Here is a 23,389-nt window from a genome sequence, read left to right on the forward strand (position 1 = left end):
GCAGTGCCAGAGAAATTGTGTAGACTGGATAAATACTATGCAGTGCCGGTGTGTACTGATGTTTTTCCAATACCCAAAAGGTTTACAGAAATTATTAGTAAGGAGTGGGATAGACCCAGCGTGCCATTTTCCCCCCTCCTATATTTAGAAAAATGTTTCCCATAGACGCCACTACACGGGACCTATGGCAGACGGTGGAGGGAGCAGTTTCTATTTTAGTAAAGCGTACCACTATCCCGGATGAGGACAGTTGTGCTTTTTCAGATCCAATGGATAAAAAATTAGAGGGTTACCTTAAGAAAATGTTTATTCAACAAGGTTTTATTTTACAGCCCCTTGCATGCATTGCGCCTGTCACTGCTGCGGCGGCATTCTGGTTTGAGGCCCTGGAAGAAGCCATCCATGCAGCTCCATTGACTGAAATCATTGACAAGCTTAGAACACTTAAGCTAGCTAACTCATTTGTTTCTGATGCCATTGTTCATTTAACTAAACTAACGGCTAAGAATTCCGGATTCGCCATCCAGGCGCGTAGGGCGCTATGGCTTAAATCCTGGTCAGCTGACGTGACTTCAAAGTCTAAATTACTCAACATTCCTTTCAAGGGGCAGACCTTATTCGGGCCTGGTTTGAAAGAAATTATTGCTGACATTACTGGAGGTAACGGTCATACCCTTCCTCAGGACAGGGCCAAATCAAGGGCCAAACAGTATAATTTTCGTACCTTTCGAAATTTCAAGGCAGGTGCAGCATCAACTTCCTCTGCTTCAAAACAAGAGGGAACTTTTGCTCAATCCAAGCAGGCCTGGAAATCTAACCAGTCCTGGAACAAAGGCAAGCAGGCCAGAAAGCCTGCTGCTGCCTCCAAGACAGCATGAAGGAATGGCCCTCTATCCGGCAACGGATCTAGTAGGGGGCAGACTTTCTCTCTTCGCCCAGGCGTGGGCAAGAGATGTTCAGGATCCCTGGGCGTTGGAGATCATATCTCAGGGATATTTTCTGGACTTCAAAGCTTCCCCTCCACAAGGGAGATTTCACCTTTCAAGATTATCTGCAAACCAGATAAAGAAAGAGGCATTCCTACGCTGCGTGCAAGACCACCTAGTAATGGGAGTGATCCATCCAGTTCCGCAGACGGAACAGGGACAGGGTTTTTATTCAAATCTGTTTGTGGTTCCCAAAAAAGAGGGAACCTTCAGACCAATTTTGGATCTAAAGATCTTAAACAAATTCCTCAGAGTTCCATCATTCAAGATGGTAACTATTCGAACCATATTACCCATGATCCAAGAGGGTCAGTACATGACCACAGTGGACTTAAAGGATGCCTACCTTCACATTCCGATTCACAAGAATCATCATCAGTTCCTGAGATTTGCCTTCCTAGACAGGCATTACTAATTTGTAGCTCTTCCCTTCGGGTTGGCTACAGCCCCAAGAATTTTTACAAAGGTTCAGGGCTCACTTCTGGCGGTTCTAAGACCGCGAGGCATAGCGGTGGCTCCTTATCTAGACGACATCCTGATACAGGCGTCAAGCTTTCAAATTGCCAAGTCTCATACAGAGATAGTTCTGGCATTTCTGAGGTCACATGGGTGGAAAGTGAACGAAGAAAAGAGTTCTCTATATCCTCTCACAAGGGTTTCCTTCCTAGGGACTCTTATAGATTCTGTAGAAATGAAAATTTACCTGACGGAGTCCAGGTTATCAAAACTTCTAAATGCTTGCCGTGTTCTTCACTCCACTCCGCGCCCTGCGGTGGCTCAGTGCATGGAGGTAATCGGCTTAATGGTAGCGGCAATGGACATAGTGCCATTTGCGCGCCTGCATCTCAGACCGCTGCAATTATGCATGCTCAGTCAGTGGAATGGGGATTACACAGATTTGTCCCCTCTACTAAATCTGGATCAGGAAACCAGAGATTCTCTTCTCTGGTGGTTATCTCGGGTCCACCTGTCCAAGGGTATGACCTTTCGCAGACTAGATTGGACGATTGTAACAACAGATGCCAGCCTTCTAGGTTGGGATGCAGTCTGGAACTCCCTGAAGGCTCAGGGATCGTGGACTCAGGAGGAGAAACTCCTCCCAATAAATATTCTGGAGTTCAGAGCAATATTCAATGCTCTTCTAGCTTGGCCTCAGTTACCAAACCTGAGGTTCATCAGATTTCAGTCGGACAACATCACGACTGTGGCTTACATCAATCATCAAGGGGGAACCAGGAGTTCCCTAGCGATGTTAGAAGTCTCCAAGATAATTCGCTGGGCAGAGTCTCACTCTTGCCACCTATCAGCAATCCATATCCCAGGTGTAGAGAACTGGGAGGCGGATTTTCTAAGTCGTCAGACTTTTCATCCGGGGGAGTGGGAACTCCATCCGGAGGTGTTTGCTCAATTGGTTCATCGTTGGGGCAAACCAGAACTGGATCTCATGGCATCTCGCCAGAACGCCAAGCTTCCTTGTTACGGATCCAGGTCCAGGGACCCAGAAGCGACGCTGATAGATGCTCTAGCAGCTCCTTGGTTCTTCAACCTGGCTTATGTGTTTCCACCGTTTCCTCTGCTCCCTCGACTGATTGCCAAAATCAGACAGGAGAGGGCATCAGTGATTCTGATAGCACCTGCGTGGCCACGCAGGACCTGGTATGCAGACCTAGTGGACATGTCATCCTTTCCACCATGGACTCTGCCTCTTAGACAAGACCTTCTCATACAAGGTCCTTTCAATCATCCGAATCTAATTTCTCTGAGACTGACTGCATGGAGATTGAACGCTTGATCCTATCAAAGCGTGGCTTCTCCGAGTCAGTCATTGATACCTTAATACAGGCACGAAAGCCTGTCACCAGGAAAATCTACCACAAGATATGGCGTAAATATCTTCATTGGTGTGAATCCAAGAATTACTCATGGAGTAAGGTTATGATTCCTAGGATATTGTCCTTCCTCCAAGAGGGTTTGGACAAGGGATTATCAGCTAGTTCTTTGAAGGGACAGATTTCTGCACTGTCTATTCTTTTACACAAGCGTCTGGCAGAAGTTCCAGACGTTCAGGCATTTTGTCAGGCTTTAGTTAGAATTAAGCCTGTGTTTAAACCTATTGCTCCTCCATGGAGTTTAAAATTGGTTATTAAAGTTCTTCAAGGGGTTCCGTTTGAACCCCTTCATTCTATTGATATCAAACTTCTATCATGGAAAGTTCTGTTTCTGATGGCTATTTCCTCGGCTCGAAGAGTCTCTGAGTTATCTGCCTTACATTGTGATTCTCCTTATCTGATCTTTCATTCAGATAAAGTAGTTCTGCGTACAAAACCCAAGGTGGTTTCTAACAAGAATATCAATCAAGAGATTGTTGTTCCATCATTATGTCAAAGAAGGAACGTCTTTTACATAATCTAGACGTAGTCCGTGCCTTGAAGTTTTACTTACAAGCTACTAAGGATTTTCGTCAAACATCTAACCTGTTTGTTGTTTACTCTGGACAGAGGAGAGGTCAAAAAGCCTCGGCAACCTCTTTCTTTTTGGCTTCGGAGTATAATCCGTTTAGCCTATGAGACTGCTGGACAGCAGCCCCCTGAAAGGATTACAGCTCATTCTACTAGAGCTGTGGCTTCCACCTGGGCCTTTTAAAAATGAGGCTTCTGTTGAACAGATTTGCAAGGCTGCGACTTGGTCTTCGCTTCATACCTTTTCCAAATTTTCCAAATTTGATACTTTTGCTTCTTCGGAGGCTGTTTTTGGGAGAAAGGTTCTACAGGCAGTGGTTCCTTCCGTTTAAGTTCCTGCCTTGGCCCTCCCATCATCCGTGTACTTTAGCTTTGGTATTGGTATCCCACAAGTAATGGAATATCCGTGGACTGGATACACTTAAGAAGAGAAAACATAATTTATGCTTACCTGATAAATTTATTTCTCTTGTAGTGTATCCAGTCCACGGCCCGCCCTGTCCTTTTTAAGGCAGGTCTAAATTTTAATTAAACTACAGTCACCACTGCACCCTATGGTTTCTCCTTTCTCGGTTTGTTTAGGTCAAATGACTGGATATGACAGTGAGGGGAGGAGCTATATAGCAGCTCTGCTGTGGGTGATCCTCTTGCAACTTCCTGTTGGGAAGGAGAATATCCCACAAGTAATGGATGATCCATGGACTGGATACACCACAAGAGAAATAAATTTATCAGGTAAGCATAAATTATGTTTTTCCTTCTTAGTGAGTCCACGGCTTCATTGCTTACTGTTGGGAAATACTAAACCTGGCCACCACAAGGAGGCAAAGACACCCCAGCCAAAGGCTGGTGGATGGGGATGTGGGAGAGGTATTTAAATACCTCTCCCACATCCCCATCCACCAGTCATTCTTTGCCTTTCGTCACAGGAGGATGGCAGAGAAGTGTCAGAAGATTTCGGAGTTGTTCCTCAGGAGGGGTATATGCCTTTCAATATGGAACTGGAGTTTTAAGTAGTCTTGTCAGCCTCTCAGTGAGAGCATTGACGAAAGTTAGAGTCTAGAGATGCAGGGAGAGTCTTCCTGCAAACACATACAGACTGCCTGCTAACTGCTCCTTAAAGGGACACTGAACCCAAATTTTTTCTTTCGTGATTTAGATAGAGCATGACATTTTAAGCTACTTTCTCCAACATAGGTGTGTCCGGTCCACGGCGTCATCCTTACTTGTGGGATATTCTCTTCCCCAACAGGAAATGGCAAAGAGCCCAGCAAAGCTGGTCACATGATCCCTCCTAGGCTCCGCCTTCCCCAGTCATTCTCTTTGCCGTTGTACAGGCAACATCTCCACGGAGATGGCTTAGAGTTTTTTAGTGTTTAAGAGTTTGTTATTTTAAAATAGTGCTGGTATGTACTATTTACTCTGAAACAGAAAAGAGATGAAGATTTCTGTTTGTAAGAGGAAAATGATTTTAGCAACCGTTACTAAAATCGATGGCTGTTCCACACAGGACTGTTGAGAGGAATTAACTTCAGTTGGGGGAACAGTGGGCAGACTTTTGCTGCTTGAGGTATGACACATTCTAACAAGACGATGTAATGCTGGAAGCTGTCATTTTCCCTATGGGATCCGGTAAGCCATTTTTATTACAGAAAGAAATAAAGGGCTTCACAAGGGCTTTCTAAGACTGTAGACATTTTCTGGGCTAAATCGATTTATATTTTATACTCCATAGCCTTGAGGAATTATTTTAATCTTGGGAATTATGTAAAATAACCGGCAGGCACTGTATTGGACACCTTATTCTCTAGGGGCTTTCCCTAATCATAGGCAGAGTCTCATTTTCGCGCCTGTATTGCGCACTTGTTTTTGAGAAGCATGACATGCAGATGCGTGTGTGAGGAGCTCTGATACATAGAAAAGACTTTCTGAAGGCGTCATTTGGTATCGTATTCCCCTTTGGGCTTGGTTGGGTCTCAGCAAAGCAGATACCAGGGACTGTAAAGGGGTTAAATATAAAAACGGCTCCGGTTCCGTTATTTTAAGGGTTAAAGCTTCCAAATTTGGTGTGCAATATTTTTAAGGGTGGGGAAGCCAAGGTTCCTTCTCATTTAAATAGATGTGATTTATGTGACACAAAATTTAGAGAAAATGATGCCCAAGATGATTCCTCAAGTGAGGGGAGTAAGCATGGTACTGCATCATCCCCTCCTTCGTCTACACCAGTCTTGCCCACACAGGAGGCCCCTAGTACATCTAGCGCGCCAATACTCCTTACTATGCAACAATTAACGGCTGTAATGGATAATTCTATCAAAAACATTTTAGCCAAAATGCCCACTTATCAGCGTAAGCGCGACTGCTCTGTTTTAGATACTGAAGAGCATGAGGACGCTGATGATAATGGTTCTGATATGCCCCTACACCAGTCTGAGGGGACCAGGGAGGTTTTGTCTGAGGGAGAAATTTCAGATTCAGGGAAAATTTCTCAACAAGCTGACCCTGATGTGATTACATTTAAATTTAAATTGGAACATCTCCGCGCTCTGCTTAAGGAGGTGTTATCCACTCTGGATGATTGTGAGAATTTGGTCATTCCAGAGAAACTATGTAAAATGGACAAGTTCCTAGAGGTCCCGGGGCCCCCCCGAAGCTTTTCCTATACCCAAGCGGGTGGCGGACATTGTAAATAAAGAATGGGAAAGGCCCGGTATACCTTTCGTCCCTCCCCCCATATTTAAAAAATTGTTTCCTATGGTCGACCCCAGAAAGGACTTATGGCAGACAGTCCCTAAGGTCGAGGGGGCGGTTTCTACTCTAAGCAAACGCACCACTATACCCATAGAAGATAGTTGTGCTTTCAAAGATCCTATGGATAAAAAATTAGAAGGTTTGCTTAAAAAGATGTTTGTTCAGCAAGGTTACCTTCTACAACCAATTTCATGCATTGTTCCTGTCACTACAGCCGCGTGTTTCTGGTTCGATGAGCTAGAAAAGGCGATCAATAATAATTCTTCTTCTTATGAGGAGATTATGGACAGAATTCGTGCTCTCAAATTGGCTAATTCTTTCACCCTAGACGCCACTTTGCAATTGGCTAGGTTAGCGGCGAAAAATTCTGGTTTTGCTATTGTGGCGCGCAGAGCGCTTTGGTTAAAATCTTGGTGAGCGGATGCGTCTTCCAAGAACAAATTGCTTAACATTCCTTTCAAGGGGAAAACGCTGTTTGGCCCTGACTTGAAAGAGATTATCTCTGATATCACTGGGGGCAAGGGACACGCCCTTCCTCAGGATAGGTCTTTCAAGGCCAAAAATAAACCTAATTTTCGTCCCTTTCGCAGAAACGGACCAGCCCCAAGTGCTACGTCCTCTAAGCAAGAGGGTAATACTTCTCAAGCCAAGCCAGCCTGGAGACCAATGCAAGGCTGGAACAAAGGAAAGCAGGCCAAGAAACCTGCCACTGCTACCAAGACAGCATGAGATGTTGGCCCCCGATCCGGGACCGGATCTGGTGGGGGGCAGACTCTCTCTCTTCGCTCAGGCTTGGGCAAGAGATGTTCTGGATCCTTGGGCGCTAGAAATAGTCTCCCAAGGTTATCTTCTGGAATTCAAGGGGCTTCCCCCAAGGGGGAGGTTCCACAGGTCTCATTTGTCTTCAGACCACATAAAAAAACAGGCATTCTTACATTGTGTAGAAGACCTGTTAAAAATGGAAGTGATTCATCCTGTTCCATTAGGAGAACAAGGGATGGGGTTCTACTCCAATCTGTTCGTAGTTCCCAAAAAAGAGGGAACATTCAGACCAATCTTAGATCTCAAGATCCTAAACAAGTTTCTCAAGGTTCCATCGTTCAAAATGGAAACCATTCGAACTATTCTTCCTTCCATCCAGGAAGGTCAATTCATGACCACGGTGGATTTAAAGGATGCGTATCTACATATTCCTATCCACAAGGAACATCATCGGTTCCTAAGGTTCGCATTCCTGGACAAGCATTACCAGTTTGTGGCACTTCCGTTCGGATTAGCCACTGCTCCAAGGATTTTCACAAAGGTACTAGGGTCCCTTCTAGCGGTGCTAAGACCAAGGGGCATTGCAGTAGTACCTTACTTGGACGACATTCTGATTCAAGCGTCGTCCCTTCCTCAAGCAAAGGCTCACACGGACACTGTCCTGGCCTTTCTCAGATCTCACGGGTGGAAAGTGAACGTAGAAAAAAGTTCTCTGTCTCCGTCAACAAGGGTTCCCTTCTTGGGAACAATAATAGACTCCTTAGAAATGAGGATTTTTCTGACAGAGGCCAGAAAATCAAAACTTCTGAACTCTTGTCAAATACTTCATTCTGTTCCTCTTCCTTCCATAGCGCAGTGCATGGAAGTAATAGGTTTGATGGTAGCGGCAATGGACATAGTTCCTTTTGCGCGCATTCATCTAAGACCATTACAACTGTGCATGCTCAGTCAGTGGAATGGGGACTATACAGACTTGTCTCCGACGATACAAGTAAATCAGAGGACCAGAGATTCACTCCGTTGGTGGCTGTCCCTGGACAACCTGTCACAGGGGATGAGCTTCCGCAGACCAGAGTGGGTCATTGTCACGACCGACGCCAGTCTGGTGGGCTGGGGCGCGGGCTGGGGACCCCTGAAAGCTCAGGGTCTTTGGTCTCGGGAAGAATCTCTTCTACCGATAAATATTCTGGAACTGAGAGCGATACTCAATGCTCTCAAGGCTTGGCCTCAACTAGTAAAGGCCAAGTTCATACGGTTTCAATCAGACAACATGACGACTGTTGCGTACATCAACCATCAGGGGGGAACAAGGAGTTCCCTGGCGATGGAAGAAGTGACCAAAATCATTCAATGGGCGGAGACTCACTCCTGCCACTTGTCTGCAATCCACATCCCAGGAGTGGAAAATTGGGAAGCGGATTTTCTGAGTCGTCAGACATTTCATCCGGGGGAGTGGGAACTCCATCCGGAAATCTTTGCCCAAATCACTCAATTGTGGGGCATACCAGACATGGATCTGATGGCCTCTCGTCAGAACTTCAAGGTTCCTTGCTACGGGTCCAGATCCAGGGATCCCAAGGCGACTCTAGTAGATGCACTAGTAGCACCTTGGACCTTCAAACTAGCTTATGTATTCCCGCCGTTTCCTCTCATCCCCAGGCTGGTAGCCAGGATCAATCAGGAGAGAGCATCGGTGATCTTGATAGCTCCTGCGTGGCCACGCAGGACTTGGTATGCAGACCTGGTGAATATGTCATCGGCTCCACCATGGAAGCTACCTTTGAGACAAGACCTTCTTGTTCAAGGTCCGTTCGAACATCCGAATCTGGTCTCACTCCAACTGACTGCTTGGAGATTGAACGCTTGATCTTATCAAAGCGAGGGTTCTCAGATTCTGTCATTGATACTCTTGTTCAGGCCAGAAAGCCTGTAACTAGAAAAATTTACCACAAAATATGGAAAAAATATATCTGTTGGTGTGAATCTAAAGGATTCCCTTGGGACAAGGTAAAAATTCCTAAGATTCTATCCTTCCTTCAAGAAGGTTTGGAGAAAGGATTATCTGCTAGTTCCTTGAAGGGACAGATTTCTGCCTTGTCTGTGTTACTTCACAAAAAACTGGCAACTGTGCCAGATGTTCAAGCCTTTGTTCAGGCTCTGGTTAGAATCAAGCCTGTTTACAAACCTTTGACTCCTCCTTGGAGTCTCAATTTAGTTCTTTCAGTTCTTCAGGGGGTTCCGTTTGAACCCTTACATTCCGTTGATATTAAGTTATTATCTTGGAAAGTTTTGTTTTTGGTTGCAATTTCTTCTGCTAGAAGAGTTTCAGAATTATCTGCTCTGCAGTGTTCTCCTCCTTATCTGGTGTTCCATGCAGATAAGGTGGTTTTACGTACTAAACCTGGTTTTCTTCCGAAAGTTGTTTCTAACAAAAACATTAACCAGGAGATAGTCGTGCCTTCTTTGTGTCCGAATCCAGTTTCAAAGAAGGAACGTTTGTTGCACAATTTGGATGTTGTTCGTGCTCTAAAATTCTATTTAGATGCTACAAAGGATTTTAGACAAACATCTTCCTTGTTTGTTGTTTATTCTGGTAAAAGGAGAGGTCAAAAAGCAACTTCTACCTCTCTCTCTTTTTGGATTAAAAGCATCATCAGATTGGCTTACGAGGCTGCCGGACGGCAGCCTCCTGAAAGAATCACAGCTCATTCCACTAGGGCTGTGGCTTCCACATGGGCCTTCAAGAACGAGGCTTCTGTTGATCAGATATGTAAGGCAGCGACTTGGTCTTCACTGCACACTTTTACTAAATTTTACAAGTTTGATACTTTTGCTTCTTCTGAGGCTATTTTTGGGAGAAAGGTTTTGCAAGCCGTGGTGCCTTCCATCTAGGTGACCTGATTTGCTCCCTCCCTTCATCCGTGTCCTAAAGCTTTGGTATTGGTTCCCACAAGTAAGGATGACGCCGTGGACCGGACACACCTATGTTGGAGAAAACAGAATTTATGTTTACCTGATAAATTACTTTCTCCAACGGTGTGTCCGGTCCACGGCCCGCCCTGGTTTTTTAATCAGGTCTGATAATTTATTTTCTTTAACTACAGTCACCACGGTATCATATGGTTTCTCCTATGCAAATATTCCTCCTTTACGTCGGTCGAATGACTGGGGAAGGCGGAGCCTAGGAGGGATCATGTGACCAGCTTTGCTGGGCTCTTTGCCATTTCCTGTTGGGGAAGAGAATATCCCACAAGTAAGGATGACGCCGTGGACCGGACACACCGTTGGAGAAAGTAATTTATCAGGTAAACATAAATTCTGTTTTTTAATTTACTCCTATTATCAAATTTTCTTCATTCTCTTGGTATCTTAATTTGAAATGCAAGAATGTAAGTTTAGATGCCAGCCCATTTTTGAACAACCTGGGTTGTCCTTTGTGATTGGTGGATACATTCATCCACTAATAAAGTGCTGTCCAGAGTTCTGAATAAAAAAAGCTTAGATGCCTTTTTCAAATAAAGATAGCAAGAGAACGAAGAAAAATTGATAATAGGAGTAAATAAGAAAGTTTCTTAAAATTGCATGCTCTATCTGTATTATGAAAGAAAAAAATTGGGTTCAGTGTCCCTTTAAGCAACCAGTGTTGACGAGTTTCACTGTCTGCTTTCTTCATTCAATTTCATGTCAGGAGCGATGCTACAAGACTGTCACACTTGAGGGACTGTGTTTCTGTTCCACAGCACGGATTTTGGTAACATCGTTTCAATTTTTAGTTATGTTGAAATTGCTGAAGACAGGGTCACAGTGTGACTCCTTTTATCTTTATAGAATCATGGGTTAATATCTCCTGAGGGAGTGGGGATTAATCAAATTTGTTACTTTTAATTTTATGCTGCTTTATGTGTGAGAATTTTTTTTTTTTGGGTTTGTAGACTGTTATGCAGTAACGGAACATACAGGTTTTTACTTTGAATGCTGCGCAACTTGTAGCGCTTTTTCTCATAGCAGGGGCAGTCCTGCCTTGCGCACCACGTGACCGGGTGTGGTCACACTTTCGTTTTCTCTTTCCTGACTGAGCTAGCTGCTGGAGAGGTCGCTTCTTCTCTGGTTGCCTGGGTCTAGGAGGTGGTGAGTTCCCCAGTCATTGGGAGTATAAAGGTGCCGTTTTGTGAGAAATAGCGCAAGCTATGGAGGATTCTGATATGCTTGAGGGTACTCCCTCTTTCCCTAATAGTAATACCTGTCTATATTGTGAGGAGGCCTTGGTGTGCCCGCCCTCTCAACTATGTTCTATATGCATCAACAAGGTTATTATGTCTAAGAAGGTTAATCCCTTTAGTACTACTGAGCCATCCACCTCTAAGGACTCGCCGTCCCATGAGGTGCATATCCATAAGTCATCTCCATTGTCACATGCAGCTTCCCGTAGCACACCTGATCCTCCATCTGGAGGGAGTCTTTTACCATCGAACTTTGCCACGCAGTTAAAGGCGGCGGTGTCTGAGGCTCTTAGTGCTTTACCTCGCCCTGCTAAGCGCAAGCGAAAGGTTAAACATAGCTCTCCTGTCCAGGGAACATCCAGTGATTTATTAGATTTGTCTGCTTTTCAAGTATTCAGGATGGGTCACACTCTGAGGAGCCAACCTTTAGATTTAAAATTGAACACCTACGTTTTTTTCTAAAGGAGGTTCTGTCGACAGAGGTTCTGGAGACCAAGTTGCCTGATGAAACTTTGATCCCTAAATTAGACAGAGTGTACGAGGACAGGGTAGCGCCGCTAACTTTTCCTGTACCGGTAAAGATGGCGAACATTAAGAACGAGTGGGATAGAATTGGTTCTTCCTTTTCCCCTTCCTCTGCCTTTAAAAAATTATTCCCGGTCCCGGACTCTCAGCTGGAGTTGTGGAGTTCCGTCCCTAAGGTGGATGGCGCTATCTCCACGTTAGCTAAGCATACTACTATCCCTCTTGAGGATAGTTCGTCTTTCAGAGAGTCGATGGATAAGAAGTTGGAAACCTTTCTCAGGAAAATGTCAGCATACAGGATATTTATTTCAACCGGCAGCGACTGTTGCCTCGGTTGCTGGAGCTGCGGCCTACTGGTGCGACTCCTAAGCGGATTTGATCGATGTGGACGGTCCCCTTGATGATTTTTCAAGAAAGGATTAAAGCTTTGAGAATTCCTCATTCTTTTATCAGTGATGCAAACATGCAGATTATTTGCCTGAATGCTAAAATATCTGGTTTCTCAATACAGACTCGTCGGGGGCTCTGGCTGAAGTCCTTGTCTACGGACTAATTCTAGACTACTTTTCCTACCCTTTAAGTTAAATATTTTATTTGGTCCAGGCCTGGACTCCATTATCTCCATGGTTACAGGGGGTGTCAGTATATTTATGAAAATCTTAGTAGTGCTCTCCAAATAATATATCAGCTTATGGCAGGGTTATAACACAATACAAATATTAATTATCCTTAAAAATAGAAACCCTTAATCAACATGCATCTACTAGAAACAATACAATTAATATAAATATCTGAATTCTTTTATTTAGTTAATATCCATGAACATTTTTGAAATATATTTGCAATATTAGAATATGACACAAAATTTATATGCGTTAAAACCAACTCTTAAGATATGCTATCCTTCTTTCAAAGCCCAGAAAACTGTATCTTTAAAACCAACCATATTTATAAATAGCCTTTAACATCCAAGCAACAGTGCTTATAATCAATAGGGTAATATATATATTCTGCTATTTAACTGCAATTTATCCTAATACAAAATTAACTTACGATATCAGAACTTGCGCAGATGAGTTACTTAGCCAATCAGATATAGATTTAAACAATATATAGGCTGTGACTACCAATTTAAAATACAATATACACTTCTGAATTATTGTTATATATTTGCATAGATAAAAAATTTAAGATTGGGATTAGTTTAACAATACATAGGCTATGAAATGCTAACTTGGAATCCAAACTATTTCTTTAACTCTGCTACATACAGCAATAGTAAATGTTTGTTTTAAATTGTTTTTTTTTTTTGTATACAAAACAGGCCAGCTAAGAACTATCCAAAACAGTGACACACAGTTTAAAAGTACAATCTGCTCTTTAAATCTACTTGTTATAGCAATCTTTTAATACTTTACCAAATCGACATCCAATATTCCTTGATAGGAATTGTTTCACCTCAGAATACCAAAAAGTATAATTTGCAGTCAATGAGAAGAATAGATCAGCTTAGCTTTGAGTAAATGGTATTTCGCGCCCAACAGGAACGAGTCACAAGTTTAGCTTAGCAGAAATCTCTGATTCTCCTGTGCAATTGAGAAAGTGGGGGAGAACCAAACCTGCCTGAAGTTGGTTTGTCTGACAGAAATGAGTCCTTTCTGCTGACCAGTTCAGAGCTGAATAAATATAATTGTATTGCATAGCCTTAAAATATATGATTAAAATATATATATTTACCCCACATATACCTTGACAGGGGCAAGGGTACCTTCCTACCGCAGGATAAAAAGAACAATTCTAAGGGACAAGGTTCTAATTTTCTTTCTGAAAAGTTCAGACGTCAGCAGGCCTCCTCTAAGCTCGAGAAAACCAAGAGCACTTGGAAGCCGGCTAAATCCTGGAATAAATCCAAGCAGAACAAGAAGCCCGCCGAGAACAAGTTGGCATGAAGGGGCGACCCCCGATATGGTGCTGGATCGTGTAGGGGGCAGACTGTTGCTGTTTTCAGACACTTGGTTCAGGGACGTGCAGGATCCATGGGTCCTGCAGGTCATAGCTCAGGGATACAAGATAGGTTTCAAATCTCATCCACCCAAGGGCAGATTTCTCCTCTCAAACCTGTCTTCAAAACCAGAAAAGAGGTAAGCCTTTCTGGGGTGTGTGCAGGATCTGCCCTCCTTAGGGGTCATTGTCCCGGTGCCTATCGCAGAAAGAGGTTTGGGATACTACTCAAACCTGTTTATGGTCCCAAAGGAGGGAACTTTCCGCCCGATTCTGGACCTAAAGTGCTTAAGCAAGTTTCTAAACTTATTTGCTTATCTGGTGTTACATTCGTATAAGGCTGTCCTACTTACTAAGTTAGGGTTTCTCCCTAAAGTCGTGTCAGACTGCAACATCAATCAAGAGATTGTGGTCCCTTCTTTGTATCCAAATCCTTCTTCTTCAAAGAATCGTTTACTTCATAATTTGGACGTGGTTCGTGCCTTGAAGTTTTATCTTCAGGCTACTAAGGATTTTAGACAAACTTCTTCCTTGTTTGTGACATATTCTGGGAAGCGTAATGGTCGGAAGGTCTCTTCGACTTGGTTTTTGGTTGAGGAGTCTTATCTGCTTAGTTTGAGACAGCGGGACATAGACCTCCTCTGAGAATTACGGCCCATTCTACTAGAGCAGTGGCTTCCTCTTGGGCTTTTAAGAACGAGGCCTCTATGGATCAGATTTGTAAGTTGGCTACCTGGTCCTCCTTACACTTTTTTTTTTTTTTTTTTGTCTCTAAATTTTACAAGTTTAATGTTTTTGCTTTAGCTGAAGCAGCCTTCGGGAGAGAGGTTTTACAAGCTGTGGTGCCCTCAGGTTAGGGTCTGCCTCTTTTTTTTTTTTTTTTTTTTTTTTTTTTATCCCTCCCGTTATCATTCAGTGTCCTCTAGAGCTTTGGGTATAAGTTTCCCAACAATAAGGAATGAAGCTGTGGACTCTCCTTATATTAAGAAGGAAAACATAAATTATGCTTACCAGATAATTTAATTTCCTTCTGTATAAGGAGAGTCCACGGCTCCCGCCCATGTTTCTCAGATGGGCGGCCCCCTAAATTTGTTTCTCTTCAGGCACCTTTTATACCCTGATATTTCTCCTACTGTTCCTTGTTCCCTCGGCAGAATGACTGAGGGATGGGGAAAGTGGGAGAGGTATTTAAGCCTCCTCCTGGTGGCCAGGTTCAGTATTTCCCAACAGTAAGGAATGAAGCTGTGGACTCTCCTTATACAGTAGGAAATGAAATTATCTGGTAAGCATAATTTGTTTTATCACTTTGTCAGACAAAAAATACTACTCATTTGAAGTTCAGACCAATTTCAGTTCTGTATATTTCCACTTCTCCTGTATCATGTGATAGCCATCAGCCAATCACAAATTAATATACGTATCTTCTGTGAATTCTTGCACGTACTCAGTAGGAGCTGTTGACTCCAAAAAGTGTAAATATAAGAAGACTGCACATTTTGTAAAATGGGAAAGTTGTTTAAAATTGCATGCTCTATCTGAATTATGAAAGTTTAATTTTGACTTAATTTGTGCAGTATTCTTTACCTCCTGTCACACAGCCCTGCAAGGACGTGGCAGCCTCTGTAGGAAAGCCGATTAGCAGCTAGCCTTTTTATGTGTTTCTAGGAGACACCTCTCTGCTAGCTGCAATTAGTTTATTGCAATGTATGGTATAGGACATTTTCTGCAAAAATCACATGACCCCAAAACTTTAAGTTTTTTTTAAAGGACCAGTCAACACTGTAGATTTGCATAATCAACAAATGCATGATAAGAAGACAATGTAATAGCACTTAGTCTGAACTTCAAATGAGTAGTAGATTTTTGTTAAATTGCAAAGTTATGTCTATTTCCACTCCCCCTGTATCATGTGACAGCCATCAGTCAATCACAAATGCATATACGTATATGCTGTGAATTCTTGCACATGCTCAGTAGGATCTGGTGACTCAAAAAGTGTAAATATAAAAAGACTGTGCACATTTTGTTAATGGAAGTAAATTGGAAAGTTGTTTAAAATTGCATGCTGTATCTGAATCATGAAGTTTCATTTTGACTTGAGTGTCCCTTTAAAGATGGCACTCTTATCTAGCTGTGGGCAGACACTGATAATTTATAGAAATAAATCAAGTAAGTTGTTTGCTGTTTTTTAACTCAATCTGTTTCTTTGTTTGCTTTGATCTAATATATTTATTTTTTACAAAAGGAGCACTTTAATATCCCTTTAAACCTACAAGCACTACACATAAGTTCATGGAGGGAATTTTAGACGTGTTTTTACTCATTTAGCTGCAACATTTTTAATAAGTGTCAATGGCATTTTTTATACATTTACTCTTGATTAAAATATTGTAGCTTAATATTTAAATACACGGTCTCCTTAAATATTAAAGGGGAAACGTGTTTACTGCCCTTAATTATTGCTCTTGTATTTTGTATACACACATGTGCGTGTACACGCAGTACATATTAGCTATGGAATACTGTAATGCAAAATAACTATATACAAAGTAAATGTTTTTAAAATAATTTAAAACTCCCTTTTTATTATCAGCATTTGCATTGATTCAGGAAGCCTTTGAAACTTTTATCCGATTTCTTCCGCTCTGTTTTTATGTATTATATACACACTCAAGAAAAAAAAAATCTTACAAATATTTTTTTGCAAAGATTACAGTTTATTTTCATGTTTGCAGCTTGTCTTTAATAACCTCTTTACACAGAATTTTTCTGTAATCGCGTTTTGATAAATGGATATTGAACGTAGGAGCCAAATATATTTTGTAGGAGCTAGACAGCATTTAGGTTGAGATCTTTTGTGTTTTCTTTTGGTACAAAGCTGAGAAATAAAGGTTAGTGGTTCAACCTGTTCTATTGCTGTACTTTGGTTAGTTGTTTACTCTCTAACAGTACTTAGGAAGAAGCTGCTTCTGTTTTGCCTATGGATATGCACTTTCTTTGAGTCTTTTACGTATTAAATATAATTTGGGTTTTCCAAGCTGAAAAATACCAGCAATCTGTATGGATGACATTGCTTGAACTCGGTTGTATGCATATTTGGGCTTCAGAAAATGAATCTTATAAACCTTTACTTGGTTAATCGTGCTTTAATATATTAAAATAAAGCTGTTATGCTTGTTTTCTTTCAACATTTATTGCCTGCTGGTCTACATCATTTATTTAACATTATATTTTAGTTTAATTTCAGAGAATTTTTTTTTTTTATCACCTATTACTGTGGTTTCATTTTATATTAAACACAGGTTTTTTTTTAATTTTAGGACAACTTCATGAACTTCAAAGTCCAGTTCATTGCCGAATCAAATATGAAGGTACTGGAGTTTCCAGATTTTTATGCAAGTTAAAATGTGCATGATCAGCCATTTCATAGCAACTGAGACAGGAACTTTTTCGTCAGTGACCTGAAATGGAAAACCAAGTTATAAATATGCATGCTTATTTGAGATCCTTTATAATGTGTGTGATAGTATGTACTAATCAGTCTCCTGCCATGAACAATGAAGGTTTCAAGAAGGGTCAGTGTAACATTTCATGAATGCTTGTGCGGTTTTGAGGTTTGTAACTTCTCTATTGTAAGGATTTGACAAAACTCAGGGAGACAACAAATGTTTTACCCCTGGCACCTATTTTAGAGTATTCTGTATATGCCAAATTCCCTTTATGGTTCTTGCAAAAAAAAATGTGTAGACTCAATTTTATGACTGGCTTCTAAGTTTAATATATATTTGTCAAGCCCTAATTATTTCAGCTTTACTCCATACAGAGGAAGCTGCATCTCTGGTGTAACATTTCTTTCCTACGTTATAGTAATGTAGTCTCTTAAACGTATGGTGTTCACCAGTTTTCTCCTAGTGTTTTCAATTTTTAGACAGTTTACTCCAGATTTTTTTTATTGTTTAAAACAATAGATAATCCCTTTTTTATCCTTTCCCTAGTTTTGCATAACCAAATCAATTATATTAATACACTTTTACCTCTGTGATTACCGTGTATCTAAGCCTCTGCAGACTGCCCCCTTATCTCAGCTCTTTTGACAGACTTGCATTTTAGCCAATCAGTTTTGACTCCACGGGAGTGAGCACAATTTTATCTATATGATGTCACACATTAACTAGTGCTGTCTAGCTGTGAAAAACTGTCAAAATGCACTGAGATAAGAGGCAGCCTTCAAGGGCTTATAAATTGGCATATGAGCCTACCTAGGTTTAACGTTCAACAAAGAATACCATGAGATCAATGCAAATTTGAGGATAAAAGTAAATTGGAACGCTGATTAAAATTGCATGCCCTATTTGAATCATGAAAATTTAATTTTGACATACTGTCCCTTTAATAATTTTCTTTCTCCTCTTTTTTTTTTTTTTTTTTTTTTTTTTTTTTTTTTGCGTATGTTAGGAATCAAACTTCTGAATTTTCTTAGATAAGGCCTTCATTTTGGTTATTGTTGACATTGTAATATGTTTCTAGGACCAATTGTAAATGAGTATATACATTTATTACTATGCCCATAATATGTATTTTTGTTTTGGTTAGGTTTAATAGATATTATAAATGTATACTGCTACTTTAAAGAGATCGTAAACCCAAATATTTTCTTTCATGATAGAGCATGCTATTTTTAAGCCACTTTCTAATTTACTCCTATTATCAATTTTTCTTCTTTCTCTTGCTATCTTTATTTGAAATAGCATAAATTAAAGCTTTGGAGCCATCCTATTTTTGGTTCAGTACCCTGGATAGGGCTTGCTAATTGGTGGCTACATTTAGCCATTCAATCAACAAGCGCAACCCAGGTTCTCAACCTAAAATGGGTCAGCTCCAAAGCTTTAATTCCTGCCTTTTCAAATAAAGATACCAAGAGAACAAATAAAAATTGATAAATAGGAGTAAATTAGAAAGTTGCTTAAAATTGCATGCTCTATCTGAATCACGAAAGAAAATATTTAGGTTTACTATCCCTTTAACCAATTATAGTTTAAATGGTGGGGACATTGGTTATTAATAACCGTTGCATTAGCTTTACGCATAAGGGTAGAGAGGAACTATTTTTACTAGTTTAAAAATTACATTTATTTTTGTTTTAAATGCATTTAATTTCCAATGGAAAATACTTTGCTCAGATGACAAAAGGGCCAAGCTTCCACTGACCCTCATAGAATGCATACAGAGGAACAAAATTCTTAAAAAAAAAAAAAAAAAGTTAAAATACTTATAATAAAAAATAAAAAAAGATTTCCAATTGACTTCTGTTATCTAATTTGCTTTATCTTGGTATTCCTAGGAAGTCTCAGGAGCAGCTTTGCACTGCTGTGAGCAAGCTGCTGATTAGTGGATGCACATAAATGCATCCTTGTCATGTGGTTGACCCGATGTGTTCAGCTTGCTCCTAGTAATGCATTGCTCTTCCTTCCACAAAGAATACTAAGAGAAGGAAGCAAATTTGATTATAGAAGTAAATTGGAAAGTTATTAATAATTTCATGTTTTAGAAAGAACATACAAATGTAATTATTTTTTTGTTTTTCATGTCCATTTAACTGTACATGGAAATCATAAAGATTATACCATGAGTTACTTTCCAATTACATTTTTAGACATGCTTCTTACAGTTTGAACAATAGATATGTAGAATTAAAGGGTAATTTCGAAGTTACTGGTTGCTCTCTGAACAGAACGGAAATAATACTCCTGGCAAAGCTATCTGCATGGTTAACTATATGATTTTTCAATTTATGCATATGTATGTACAGTGTTTTTTATGATGTAAGAAACTTTAACAATTTTTCACTTGGATGTAACTGCTAATGATTTCATTGTTATTTTAATTTAGAAGGGGGTTTACTTTAAGGGAAAAAATGTTACTTTTCATGGTGTGTCTTTTTAAACTAATTCCACCGACGTCTGGGAGTTTGATACATAACCTTTCCTCTTATTTCAGCTCCAGACTCACTCTTTTGTGCTGTGGATCAGAATCATAGGACCTTTTCACTAGGTGATTGTATGTCTTCATACCAGTTGATTCAGTGGTAATTTTCATGGCCAAACTGTATAGTTTACTATTTAGGATTGTTATTTACAATAATTTGAATGGTTTAGCACAGTAAGCTGGTGTTTCTAGTGCTAACCAACTACTTTGTCAATGCAATATTAACAATCTATAATCTTTCCATATAAAGCCATGTTGTGTAAAGTAACTTTTTTTTTTTTCCCAGACACATCTAACATGTGCCAAACCTCCACTGTGGCTCAGACACCTGTGACTCTTACTTCTCCTTTCAATATTACATCGTCTGTGGCTGCGTCAGGAACCTTGACAAATCCAGTAACAGTGGCTGCGGCAATGAGTATGAGTATGAGGAGCCCTGTGAATGTCTCAAGTCCTGTTAATATAACTTCTCCAATGAATTTGGGGCATCCTGTCACCATAACCACCCCGATTTCAATGACCTCTCCACTGTCTTTAACCTCTTCTGTTAATTTGCCTACTTCAGTCACTGCTCCAGTAAATATAGCGCACCCAGTCACTATAACAAGTCCTATGAATCTGCCTACACCAATGACATTGGCGGGTCCACTAAACATAGCTATGAGACCAGTAGAAAGTATGCCGTTCCTGTCTCAAGCGTTACCTTCTTCTCAGCCTTGGTAATGAACATTCATAACAGTGTTAAAACAGTTGACTAATTGAAATCTACCAGCAACCTTCCATTATCTTGGATTAAGAAGGAGCTTGCAAAATATTTGCAGACATTTTGTTCCTTAATTTTTAGCTAGTTTCTCTGTAGTTCTTAAACCGTCATATTTATTGTTATGGACCATGTTAAAGGATGGCGAGGAACAAAGGAAAAAAACAGTAAAATGAAGAACAGGATAGAATAGACTATTTTATGTCAAAGGTTTTAAAGAAGAAAAACGGTGTAATAATGTTTTATCCTTAAATCTTCTGACTTTTTTTAATTAAAAAAAAAAAAAAACACTAGCAAGCAATCATCATTTTTAGGCTTGTGAGCTTGGGACACCTTCATTATTGTAACAAATCATTAACATGCAAGTACAGTTGCTGCTCTGTGCTTATTAAATGTTTTTGAAATCTATAGAAGACATAACATCTCTAAAACGTATTTCAGAGAATCTGAGTTTCACCGTGGGGATATGTTAAATCTAAGCAGCATTCCCTATGGGAAAGGAAAACATCAACTCTGATATGCAAAGCATACGATAACTCGTCATTCTGATCTTTACTCTTAGTAGGCTTTATGACCTATTTGAAACTGTAAATACTGTTAAACATAAATTCTGAAACAAGTATTAGCATTGTTTTTTGGTTTTTTTGTTTTGTTTTTTATAAAACAATTTGTGTTGTGGATGAGAGTGTGGTACATCTGTTTTCCCACACCTTAGAGACATTTGTTACAGTATTGAGGCAAAAGCAATCTCAGTTTAAAAGCCCTTTGACCCAGATTGGAGTTCATCTGCAGTTTTACCAAACAAGCTTTAGAAGCCAGCGTGATGTGAAAAATTAGCCTCTATGGAATCAAGAACCCACAGTATGGATATAAAGCACAAGGAGTAGCAGGAGAAAAAAAAAGCATTCTCAACACACACTTCCTTTTTTTTTTTTTTTTTTTATAAACAACCTGTTATATTGAGTAAATGAATCAGAGTTGTTCAATATGTACTTTGTCTTCTATTAAGACTATACAGTTTCTGTTCTAACCACTAACTAGTGAGCCCGGTAAGACAAGCCAAGAGAATTTTTTTTTCCTTTTTAGGTTTTTTTTTGTGAGTAATTTAATAATAAATTGCTGTAGAAATCATCGTTTTTTTTTTTAATGTGTAAATATGTCTTAGCATTTTTTTGTTATACCCCAAACCCTGTTCTTGCTAGTATTCTTTTTATTCATGGTGACAGGGATAGTTTATTTTCTAAACTTTCCCCATTAGCACTTGCTTATTAGTTGGTTCACACATTTACAGCCCCTTTCCAGCCATTGCTTTTCTACGTGTACTTTTTTAGTTTACATTTTAACCTTCCCAAATATTAACTGTATTGTAGAAAAGGACAACTAAAAGATAAAAAAAAAATACTGCTTTGTAGCGCATCATGTGACATTAACTTTTATTTTTAGATAAACTAAAATCTTCAATTGCGGTGGAGAGCACCACATTTTAGAATTGTGTGGCAGTGGTCTCCAGCCATTAAGATGGTAGGCTATGGTAATCAGACTCTACATTTTACAAAAAAAATATATATAAATATATATATTAGTTTTTTTTTTTGTTTTTTTTTTTTTCTCTTTACAGAGCCAGAGTATAATTTTGTTAATTGCATTAAGCCTGTTTGTTGGAGTCATTCTAGCATATAAGGTATAAAAATGCTCAGTTGGAAGAAGTATTTTACAATTGCTGCCTATTTCTTAATGGGGCAGTGTTAAAATGGCATGCTTTAAACCAAGAAAATGACTGTTCTCAGAAGAGAAGTCTGAATAGGAAAATACAAACATCTGTTGGGGCTGAAAATATAAAATAAAATAAAATTCAGTGTAAAGAAAATTAATTTTATAACTGATCTTTTGTATTGTAGGACATTACACTGTACATCTTTTGTATATATAAAAAAAAGCTTAGGAACTTTCTGTGTAGCAGAAAGCCACCACATTCCTACACTTTTAATGTATATGTTTGTTATAATGTCCATGTAAACATAAGCCCCATGTTTGTGCCTTTTTAATTAGTATGTCTCAATAAACAAAAAATGTAGAGAAACCACATTGCATTTTATTTTTTAATTTATTATATTTATGTTGTAATGTTGTTTTTTTGTGTGTTTTTTTTTAAATGCACCTCTATGTCCTTAAAAAAGAAATAAGTGGATTCCCTTGTTTTTACTCCCATTCTGTCAAGACATCACGTCTAGACTGTATGGGAAGCTTACCCCAAACTTGGTACAGATTTGCAAAGTTATCCCCACACACACTTGTGTGATTTAGCAATTAAAATTGTTAGTTTTCAAGTTCTGGGAATTGTAAGTACACACAGCATACTTAAAGGGACAGTCTACACCAAAATTGTTTGTGGTTAAAGGGACAGTCTAGTCCAAAATAAACTTTCGTGATTCAGATAGGACATGTTATATTAAACAACTTTCCAATTTACTTTTATCGCCAATTTTGCTTTGTTCTCTTGGTATTCTTAGATGAAAGCTAAACCTAGAAGGTTTATAAGTTAATTTCTTAGACCTTGAAGGCCGCTTCTTCTCTAAATGCATTTTTACAGTTTTTCACCACTAAAGGGCATTAGTTCATGTGTGTCAAATAGATAACATTTAGCTCAGGCACGTGAAATTACCTAGGACCCTGCACTGATTGGCTGAAATGCAAGTCTGTCAAAAGAACCGAAATAAGGGGGCAGTTTGCAGAGGCTTAGATACAAGATCGCAGAGGTAAAAAGTATATTAATATAACTGTTGGTTATGCAAAACTAGGGAATGGGTAATAAAGGGATTATCTGTCTGGTGTAGACTGTCTCTTTAAAAAGATAAAGCCTTTTATACTCCTCATTCCCCAGCTTTGCACAACCAACATTGTTATAGTTGATATACTTTATATATTTCTGCCTTTTTCTAA

The 23,389-nt window shown here is 39.7% G+C and overlaps 1 protein-coding gene across 2 annotated transcripts in view; it reads left to right on the plus strand.

Annotated features, from left to right (window-relative positions):
• Nucleotides 1-22,529, plus strand: part of VEZF1 (vascular endothelial zinc finger 1) — a 130,534-nt gene extending 108,005 nt beyond the window's left edge. Inside the window, exons 5-7 of one of the 2 annotated variants that reach the window (XM_053706940.1) lie at nucleotides 17,025-17,075; nucleotides 19,702-19,761; nucleotides 19,976-22,529. In XM_053706940.1, the coding sequence (XP_053562915.1) occupies nucleotides 17,025-17,075; nucleotides 19,702-19,761; nucleotides 19,976-20,412 (548 nt within the window). In that variant the 3' untranslated portion in view covers nucleotides 20,413-22,529. The remainder of the gene's footprint in view (nucleotides 1-17,024; nucleotides 17,076-19,701; nucleotides 19,762-19,975) is intronic. The other variant, XM_053706941.1, reaches the window with a different exon arrangement.
• The last annotated feature ends 860 nt before the right edge of the window (nucleotides 22,530-23,389 follow it).

Source organism: Bombina bombina, chromosome 3 (genome assembly GCF_027579735.1).
Source record: "Bombina bombina isolate aBomBom1 chromosome 3, aBomBom1.pri, whole genome shotgun sequence".
NCBI lineage: Eukaryota > Metazoa > Chordata > Amphibia > Anura > Bombinatoridae > Bombina > Bombina bombina.